This window comes from Drosophila suzukii, chromosome X, assembly GCF_043229965.1.
Source record: "Drosophila suzukii chromosome X, CBGP_Dsuzu_IsoJpt1.0, whole genome shotgun sequence".
In the NCBI taxonomy this organism is placed as follows: domain Eukaryota; kingdom Metazoa; phylum Arthropoda; class Insecta; order Diptera; family Drosophilidae; genus Drosophila; species Drosophila suzukii.
In genome coordinates, this window is record NC_092084.1 from 25,785,241 (window position 1) to 25,795,217 (window position 9,977).

At 46.2% G+C, this 9,977-nt stretch overlaps 2 protein-coding genes across 2 annotated transcripts; one reads left to right on the forward strand and one right to left on the reverse strand.

The window, feature by feature from the left end:
- The first annotated feature begins 134 nt into the window (after positions 1–134).
- LOC108004849 (coactosin-like protein) lies at positions 135–6,493 on the forward strand. Its single transcript, XM_017067931.4, has 3 exons — positions 135–499; positions 5,847–6,170; positions 6,229–6,493. The coding sequence occupies exons 1-3, from the start codon at positions 449–451 to the stop codon at positions 6,343–6,345; spliced, it is 492 nt and encodes a 163-aa protein (XP_016923420.1). The 5' UTR covers positions 135–448; the 3' UTR covers positions 6,346–6,493.
- Positions 6,494–6,793: 300 nt separating this feature from the next.
- LOC108004848 (uncharacterized) lies at positions 6,794–8,835 on the reverse strand. Its single transcript, XM_017067930.4, has 4 exons — positions 8,631–8,835; positions 8,038–8,567; positions 7,191–7,902; positions 6,794–7,134 (listed from the first exon to the last, which is right to left on the reverse strand). Exons 1-4 carry the CDS (start codon positions 8,705–8,707, stop codon positions 7,053–7,055), a joined length of 1,401 nt encoding a protein of 466 aa, XP_016923419.2. The 5' UTR covers positions 8,708–8,835; the 3' UTR covers positions 6,794–7,052.
- Positions 8,836–9,977: the final 1,142 nt, after the last annotated feature.

Genomic DNA, 9,977 nt, shown 5'->3' on the forward strand with positions numbered 1-9,977 from the left:
CCTGTCGCACCGCCTGGATTTTTATCAGCTGCTGTGGGGCCTCTGCCGCGTCCGCTGCCAGTGCATCTCGCTCGCACCCACGGCGACTGCGCCGCCGACTTCGGCGGTCGGCACTTCGTTGGAGTTGCAGACGCCGGCACCGCCGCATTCGTGAGATACAACTCGTGGCAGTCGGACGAAGTTCAGCGGCTGCTCTGATATCTGGAACTGTGCTGGTTCTGTTCCTCCCTCTCTGTGCTTGCTTTTTTTTGGCGTTGTGTATTTTTGTTTTCGTTGTCACTTTGTCACCTTGCGAGCGGTCCACACCCCCACTCTCTCCGCCGGACTACTCCGTTCCCTCCGAGACTCAGTCGCGATCCCCAGAAGATCCGAGACCCCAGAGGACCAGCATCCCAGCTGCACATCGCAACCGCATCCACGTCCAGAACACAGAACACAGATCACCAGCATGTCGGACGGCATCGAGGTCGAGCAATTGGTGGAGAGCAAGCCGAGAAGGGTGAGTAGTGGGGTGGGCAGGGTATAGTCGGCAGTCGGGAGTCGGCAGTCGGTAGTCCTGCTCCAGGGTCCACGAAATGTGTGTGTATACCGGCAGGGGACGACCGAAAATTAAGAATTATAAAAGATTGGATGGGGCAGCCAGAGACCCAGAGAGCCGGAGAGCAGGCCAGAAAGATATCTCCAAGTGCACCGCGAGAAAAATGTATTTGAAATGAAGATCATTGCATGTCATTAAACATTTTATTTGGGTGCTAAGTATTATTAATACGTCGATAGGTTATCGAAATAAAATTATTTTATTTGATTTTGATATTAAATAAACTAAATAGTGCAAAACTATTAAAGATCAATTTTATTAGTACTTTTGAAATCTTAAAATAAGCTATAGAAAAGAAAATGATCGAACCTTCTATTGGGAGCTATAAGATATAGTTTTTCGATTTATATACTACCTAGCATAGCAAAAAAACTTTTGGAAAGCTTTATCCCGATAGTTTTGCTTATAATGACCAGCACTCGAGCTTTTCCACTTAACTGCACCGTTTGATTTTGATAACCTTAAAAAGTCAAACTGATATTGTCGAAAACTTTGGTTGGATACCAAATATCCTGTAAATTCCAAGCGGTTTCTTTCCGTGTACCGACCGAATGGAGTTGCTGGAGCACAGGCCCATGCGGCGTGTGTGTATCTCTCTGGGCATGCGTGAGTGTCTGTAAATAACTCTGGCATTGGTTCGCCGGCGACTCCACAAGAACCGGCCCAGAAGGCCAGGGCCAGGGGAGGGGCTATGACGGGGATCTGGGGGGCGCGGAGACAGGGCTCCCGAGGCATCATCATCATCATCCGACTTGAAACGATTGCGGGGGCGGATGCAGATTGCGAGGGCGACTCCGACGCCTTCGACGCGACGCACTGGGTGCATATCAAGTTCAAGTGCGTTTTCGGTGCGGCCACCGCTGCACTTGTTCTCGAGACAGCGTCGATACCGATACCCGCCCGAGATGATGCCCTGTGGTTTATGCGGCCACCCCGTCTCCCTGGCAAACACGTATACCTTTCCAGATTACGGTGTTTGGCAATCGGAGGGGAGAAAACCGCTGCAGCGCTTATCTATGGGGTTGTTTTTTCAGCTGATCGGGCAGATTCATGTGACTTTGGTGCCCAGCACTTCAGTGGGGTTCGTAAACCTAATCTCTACGGTCATAATGGTTCGTTCGGTGGGCCGAACAAAGAGTTCTTTCTTGGCCAGCTCGATAAATCAGACGGTTTTGAGGCGTCCAAGTGGGCAGTTCACACCCTCCAATGTGCGACAAGCGCTTCCTGACGCGCCAATTTTGGTCGTCCACTCCCCGAGTCGTCGTCACCTTCGGGCGGTATGAATCACGCACTCGCACCCCGAAACCCCCCTCCCCACTCGAAACCCCCCCTTATGACTGCTCCTTTGTTTCCTGCTGCAGTGTGTGCGTGAAGAGGCGACTCAGCGGCGAATCAGAAACAGAAACAGAAACCCAAAATGAGAATGAGACATCGGGGTGGGGGGGAAGAACACCCGCAGCAGCAGCAGGCATTGACATATCGGCGGTCCCAGACCCGGAGCAAGTACGTCATCGCGACTGCGCCGCGACAACTGGCAATTTGTCACTGCATCGTTTTTTCTTGGCGTGTCCAAGGCGAAGCGGTTAATAACCGATTCGAAGGCATTTATCGGCTATTTTCGAATGGCTCCATTGATTGACCGATTTTGTGAATCGCCATTTCCCATTATGCACTCAATATGTTATCTGTATTGCTCCTCGGTTAAATTGTATTATTTTGTCACTAAGACGAAGCGGTTAATAACCGATTTGAAAGAATGTATTGGTTGTTTTCGAATTGCTCCATTGTGTGGCCGATTTATGAATCGCCACGAAACCCCTTCTTATTTTCCTTCTTTTGTTTCCCCCGATTCAATTGTATTATTTTGTCACTGCATCGTTTTTTCTTGGCGTGCCCAAGGCGAAACGGTTAATAACCGATTCGAGGGAATTCATTGCTTTTTTCAAATTGCTCCAATGACTGACCGATTTTATGAATCGGCAAGAATAGCCATGTGCATTACGCACCTACTATATTATATTATATGCATCGCCCCCCGATTAAGTTGTATTATTTTGTCACTACAATATTTTTTCTAGTCGTGCCCAAGGCGAAGCGGTTAATAACCGATTCTAAGAAATTCATTGTTTTTCTTCGAACTGCTTCATGGATTCACCGATTTTGTGAATCGCCAAGAATCGCCATCCCGCATTATGCACTTACTATATTATCTGCATCCCCCCTACTTCATTTCCTTCATTTTGTTTTCCCCGATTCAATTGTATTATTTGGCCTCTTATCTGAAATTCATTAGTCAACATAAAACAATTTCAATCCACATGTACATACATAATGAAAACGAATAAAACACAAAGTGAAGTGCAGTGAGAAACTAATCGAATACTCTTACTTGGGGGCTCATGAATATACCTATACAATCAAGAGTTATTTATAAATAATGCCACAATATTTGATGATATATATCCATATGTATGCAGATATTACACTATTTTATGATATATTCATATGAATGCAGATATTACGCACAGTGAATACAGATAGGGAAATATCTTATGTTAGTATGCTTGGCCTTCTTTGTTCCAGTCCTTTGCTTTATGAAGTCGACTCCGATCAGTTCTTAATTTTTTATGAATCTGCTTAGAAATTCTTTGCTGCAATATATTGTTGATACCTTTGGCAAGGGTATCAACATTGAGTTACGCGGTAAGTCAGTTCCGAGCACCTGAATCGGATTCAGTTTCGTTTTCGTTAGCAATTTTTATTTGCAGTAATATGCTTGGTTACGTTCAGCTGCAGTTTTAGCCAGGTTGATGCTTCGCAGCCCCACTCATTGCCAGTATTACGGGCGGCTGATATTGATAGATATAGAAATATGTGGGCAATGCGATGTGCTGTATGAGGCACATATGGGCATATATGGCTCATTACGTATCTATCGGACATGGTCGCATGCCATTTCAGTGGAGCGAGCTACCTGGCAGATGGCTTTCCTGCTGAGAAGGTGGCAAACAAGCTGGGAGGAAGGCACAACCAATTGATCAATTGATCAATTATAATTACATATTTAATATATTTACAAAAATTGATTTCCTGACGTCAAAACAAGGCTATACCTCAGGCTCACGACTGTATTTTCCAGTATTGCGATAAACTATGATCAATTATGGCAGTACTACTGGTTATCGCTCTCAATACAGATTTGTGAAACATGACACATCTGGATTTCCTTGGAACCAGGCTCTCTTTTCACTCCGAACCAGCCCTATATCTACAGTGTGACTAAGCGCCAACCTCTAGTGGGTTTTTATGGTGTGTAAAATTGAAGCAGCCGAGCCCTGGAGATTAGCAGATCGGCGGGAATGGCTATGGCTCGATTTACTTACCACTAATTGCCCAGGCGATCCCAAGAACTTTCGGTAATAAATCAATTTAGAAGTCTGTAGTTTTGCGGCACTCTCTTATCAATGTTTGGAGGCCGAACAGATATTGCGTCAACGGCGGAGGAGGGGCTATCCTATCCGGGCCTATCCCATCCGATCTTCGGGGTGCAGTCGCAGCCGCAGCCCAAATGGTGTGATCTAATTTGTCGTGTTGTCAGTGTGTCAGAGCCAGAGATATGGCGGGTCTGTGTGCGTCCGTTATCGGGCTTATCGGCTGGAAACTTAATTTCAGCTAATTTTAGCCATCAAATTGGCTCACGTACCCACAGAGCACAGGGCCACAGGACCACCTACATATGTATGGATCCCCTATCTGGCCTTGGGGGAATTTTGGGTATTTTCGGTGGGTCATTTGCTGCAACGGTTTCTTCGACGTCCGCTCTTTTTTGGCACAGCTCGCGTCCGCATCACTTTTTTTTTGGTTTTGGGACTAATTAATTCAGACCCACGAAACGGGAGCTTCCGAGCTGTTCTATGGTTCCATGTGTTGTATACCTACCTACCCATACCAAGTTCTCACCGAGCGACGCGATGCGCTGTGTTGTGAAAGTCGTCGCCCGAATCATCTTTGGGTTTAATTGTTTGGCTTTGATATTTTCGGCAGTCGTCGCTTTTCTAATTGATTTTTCTCACCAGACGCCGTACTCTCCGGTCATTGAACGCATTATGGAGCGGGGCTTCTGCTCCAGCTCCAGCTCGATCTCTATCTCTATCTTCCATCTGTATCTGTATCCGTATCTCTGGCCCAGCTTCAATGGCTATTTCTACTCGTATATCGTTCCTGTCTCCAAACCCGAGTTTGCGGCCAGTTATGCCAGCATTTCTCTTTGTTTGTTGTCATCCCGTTCCGACGACCCGAACGCACTTATCAAATCTCTGACCTGCTTTCTGTCGGCTACTGATTGAAAATTGTCACGCTTAAATTACTTTAAATACAGCGATCCGCTTAAGACAATAAGGGGAATAAAAGAGAGCGCTGCGTAGAAAGGGTCGTTTTGTGTGGGTTTTTTATCAAGCTCATCGATCCAACTCCAGTCTTTTTTGACGCTTTCCAAGTTCATATACTAGGCCTGTCTTCATATTTTACTTATTACACATTTTCAAGTCTTGAGGCCTTTTCATTTCTTAAGTTTCAGCGCACAAAAAGCACTACAATTTGTTAGGAACCATTTTTAAAATGTTTAAAAAAGGTCAGTGAACAAAATACAACAATTTCCGAGCTTTGTTCCGAAACTCTTATATGTATGAACATGTATTTTATATCTGGATAGAACCCTTATGATATGATTATCAAAATATGGTATAACAACATGACATGCGGGTATACTTTTAAAATTGATCTTATCATTATGTGCACATCTGTATATCCATATACAATACTGCACATACTTTTATTGGTCTGCTTACTACGTTTATGAAGCACTAAAAGCCCAACAAATGGCTTTCCGTGAATCTGCCTGAACGTAATGCCAGTGGGCGATGCAATGGCGTGCCTTTTTTAGGCGTTTTGTGGTAGCCTGACACGGAAACGAATTAAATTGAATAAACTATAAAATCGAAAGCGAAAGCCCCGATCGAATCTGACTCATAGATGGCGCCGTCAAGAGCACTTGGCCGCTGGTTGAGTACATGAACTCATTCATTGTTGCCCATTACCGCAGTCCAAGGCGCGATGGGCGGCCATGGTGGTTCGCTTTGGCGGAACGAGGCGGACTTGGAATGCATGAACGAAAAGCATTAGCTTCCGCCTGGGAACCTGCATCCTGTCGACTTGATTATAATCCCACTTCTTCCCTTCTTCCGCACAGATGCCACTGGCCACATCGTTGGAGAAGGACTCGATTCGCGAGGCTTACGAGGATGTGCGCTCCGATCTCACCGACACCGAGTGGGCGGTATTCAAGTTCGATGGTGCCCAGATCATCGTCCACGGACGCGGCCAGTGCTTCGAGGAGTTCCGACAGCAGTTTGGTGACTCGGAACGCGCCTTCGGCTACATACGCATCCAGATGGGCGACGAGATGTCCAAGCGCAAGAAGTTCATCTTCCTGACGTGGATCGGCCAGGAGGTGGGCGTCATCCAGCGGGCCAAGATGTCCACGGACAAAGCGCTCATCAAGGATGTGCTCAACGTAAGTAGATATAGATATTCCTAGATCTAGATATTCCTATAATCCGCATCCCTTGCAGAACTTCGCCGTGGAACTGCAGGCGGGCGTGGAGGCCGAGCTGGACATTGAGCTCTTCCGGGAGGCGTTGAACCGGGCCGGCGGTGCCAACTACGGAACGGGTATCCGGGATAACTAAGCGGCCTCCAAGTTACTTTACATATTTTTTTTTGCATCTCTCAACCGCTTACCAAACTGCTCCTTTCTCTTTAATTATTATGAATTAATTTTATGAAATTTAAAAACTGTACATTTTATGTAATATTATACAAGCAATTGTAACATTACTGGGTATCTATTTTTCCTCCCCAACCTTTCTTGTTAACCAACTTTGATTATTTCGCTGACAAGAATAGCATGTCCTCATTTTCATTATATTAGATAGTAGATCACCTTAGAAGACTTTAATTTAGAACTGCTTAATTACTTTAATGATGATGGAATATTAAAGCTTAACATTCACCAAATCATCCAGTAGGGAGATACAAAACAGGCAGATCTGCATAAGAGCCCTGAATTTATTATTAATACGCATGGAGTAAAACGTTGATCCGAAAGAATCAGGAAATCAAAAAGAAAAATGGGTGTTATTAAATCTTAAGGTTTCTTTTCTATTCATTTATATTCATGTTCTATGCCAAAAAAAAAAGCATGGTTAAAACTTGTCTAGTTTACTGAACAAACGCCGGATGGATCTATTCGTATTAGACAAGCGCGCCTAAGAAGTAAGTGGTTTACATTGTTGGGCTTAATACTAGGAGATGATGAATAGAGTAGGATGCGTAGGATGCACCATGTCTAGAATAGCTGGAAAATTGCCTAGATGCTTCAGTCCGCTGGCCATACCTAGCGGTCCCGGAAGAGAACCGAGTGGAGGGCATCGATGTCCACCTCCACGCCGGACGAGTTGGTAGTCACAGTGCGAGAGCTGCGGAAGATAATGTCAAAAGAAACCCTTTGGGGTCATTTCACCACCTAACTCACCTGGCGGAGTGTGCCGACCGGTGGGAGGAGTGCGGATTGACCAGCACACAGTGCATGGGCTGGTCATCGAACTCGCGATGATGGTAAGCGTCGACGGCCATCTCGGCATGTTCCAAGGACTTGTAAATTACCTCGGCAGTGCCCGGGCGCACCACATGGGCATCGTACATCGGTCCGATGTCGCTGAAGAGCTCGCGGATATCCGCCGTGGTCACGTTAGCATGCAGATTGCTCACCAACAAACGATATCCGCCCTTGGTGTTCGACGATCCCAGCGGCAGTGTTGGTGGCGAACGGTGCAATCCCATCGGGTGGGCCATCGATGGAGCCCCACCACCACCACCCTTTCCCCTGTTCTCGTTGGCATAAATACCATGGGATACGCGGCGATCCGGCTCACCGCCATACAGACGAGCGCGCAGCGATTCCGGCAGATTGGTGGTGTTCACCATGTTCCGATGTCGGCGCTCGAAGAGCTTTTCGCTGGTATCCGTGTGTCCGACAACCAGTGGAGTCGGCAGCGATGGTCGCTCGATTCGATTGCGGGCCACCTCGTAAATGGCAAACGGGTCGCTGGCTATATTGTTCTTAAGCGGAGCGGTGGACATCTCCACGTCGTCGTCGCGATTCAGGTCGAAGCCTCCAAAGGTGTAGCGTGGCGGCGGCTGCTGGCCGGTAAAGTTGCCAAAGTGCAGGGTGCGCGTGATCTCCTCTGCAAGAAAGGGAGGTGTTATGAAAGAAAACTAGACCAAAGATGGACGGCAGAGGTTCTGGTCATTGCTGGACGGGGCGTCCCTTAGGGGCCTTGCTTACAGCGACCAGAACAGCTGGGGATCCACCCGCTTACCATCCTCTAGTTCCTGCATATTGTCATGGTCGATGTAGCCACGCGGAGCAAAGGGCTTGCCCGGCTGGTTCGATCTGGGGGGGAAGGATCGACGCATGCCTGCCAATTTGTGCCCACCACCACCGCCCAGACCTACGAGCTCCTCATCAGAGTCCCAGTCCGTCTGTATGGTGCCGCCCGGGCGGTTCGACATGGTGATGGTGCGCTGACCAAAGTGACCCTGGTGCACCCCGGATGCGCGGGCATGGCGTGACGGCTTCAGTGGCTCTCCGTCGACCGTTGCGGTCGGGCCCACTGGGCGACCCTTTTTCCGCTCTAGCAGCAACTGGCGGGCATCGATGCCCGAGTCGCGCATGCTCTGGTTGAGGAGATCGCGGGCATCCGCTATCTTGGCACGTGTCTTCTGGATGATCTTGTTCCGGGCGTCGAAGGAGCGCTGTGCCGGCGGATCCGACAGGGAGCCTCCTGTCCCGGTGGCCTTGAAGGCGGGCTTGTTGAGCACCCGCCGCGGCTTGGCGAAGTTCGCATTGCTGCAACGAAAAACGCATGGAGTGCAACGCCATTTTTTCGGCCTTCGCCGCATTCGTACTTACAACTTCTTGTCGATGGGCCGCCCGCCGTGTCCGCGTTTGCGCTCTATAATCTCGTCCAGACTCAGTTCGATGTCCATCGCACCCGGCTTTTGCTATAAGCGCCTATTTCTCAACGATGTGAGAATAAACTATTCCCCTTTAAAATGTAATTCCAACAATATTTTCTAAAAAAAAAAAGCGTAGGCGTTTTAGTGGTGGCACATGGGGGTGGATGTCTGCACTATCGATTAAAAATATCGAATATCGAAGATAAAAAAAAATTATCTAAGATGTTAAATTGCTAAGCTGATGAATTTGTATCACCTGCTCCATACAATACAATCCAATACAATTATACAATTTAAATTTCAATAAATAATATAATTGTACATATATTTTTCTGCAAATTTGACTACAAATCACATCTTTTAAAAATTCAGTGGCCACGTTCTGCTGAACGCTCATAATACATAACGACGTCAAAAAAGCAGGACATGAAAATCTCCACTATGCAACTTAAAACTCTTTTTAAATTGATCAATCACTTTTTACATTGCTTTTGTAAAGATGATATCGGTTGCCACCGCAATTTTAGCATCGCGCACAGCAATTGTGAACACATAAAAATCAAAAAGGCCTTAACACTTGTAAAGAATTTAACTTACTTCGTGGTTTTTTAATATTAATATTTACTGATCATGCTAAAAGTCTTGCATCATGATTAGTTATCATGTGCGTTCAGCAGAACTATCGTAATAATTCCATCAATGATCAGGTATCTGTTGTTCTGCTGAACGCGGCCAATAGGAAACACTTAAGATCGTTCCCTATTACTAAAATATTCTGTGCATTTTCAAAAATTCAACAATTCAACAGCTGAGGGATACCCAGTGTACAAACAGTGTAATTCTGGACAAGGGACATTTTAAAATTTTTTGTAAGCCCCGAAAACTATATATTTTCCATTATTTATTAGTTTATTGATTGTATTTTTTCATTTTGAAGGTACCATTGAATCACTGCAAAAAGATCATCACCGAACGCTCAATCGGCGTTGATTTTGTATTAAAAATGGTGCTGATTTTCAATTACGATTCATCAATGCATCAAAACCAGCACGTATTCAGCATCTTTAAAGCACTTGTGTAAGCACTAATAAAGCGCTAAAAAGGTGCTTTGCCGCTGTTGCCTTTGGGTCTGTGGCGACGCAGTCGACTGCGTGATGATTTTGTGCCAGTGCTGAATTGAGGAACTGATGGATAGATACCTTAATAAATACGTAATGCTTATTAATAAAGGTCAACATACTAAGCCAGCCCTGCTTCAGTGTGACCGCTTGCTAGTGCGAAAACACTCGTGCTTTAGTTC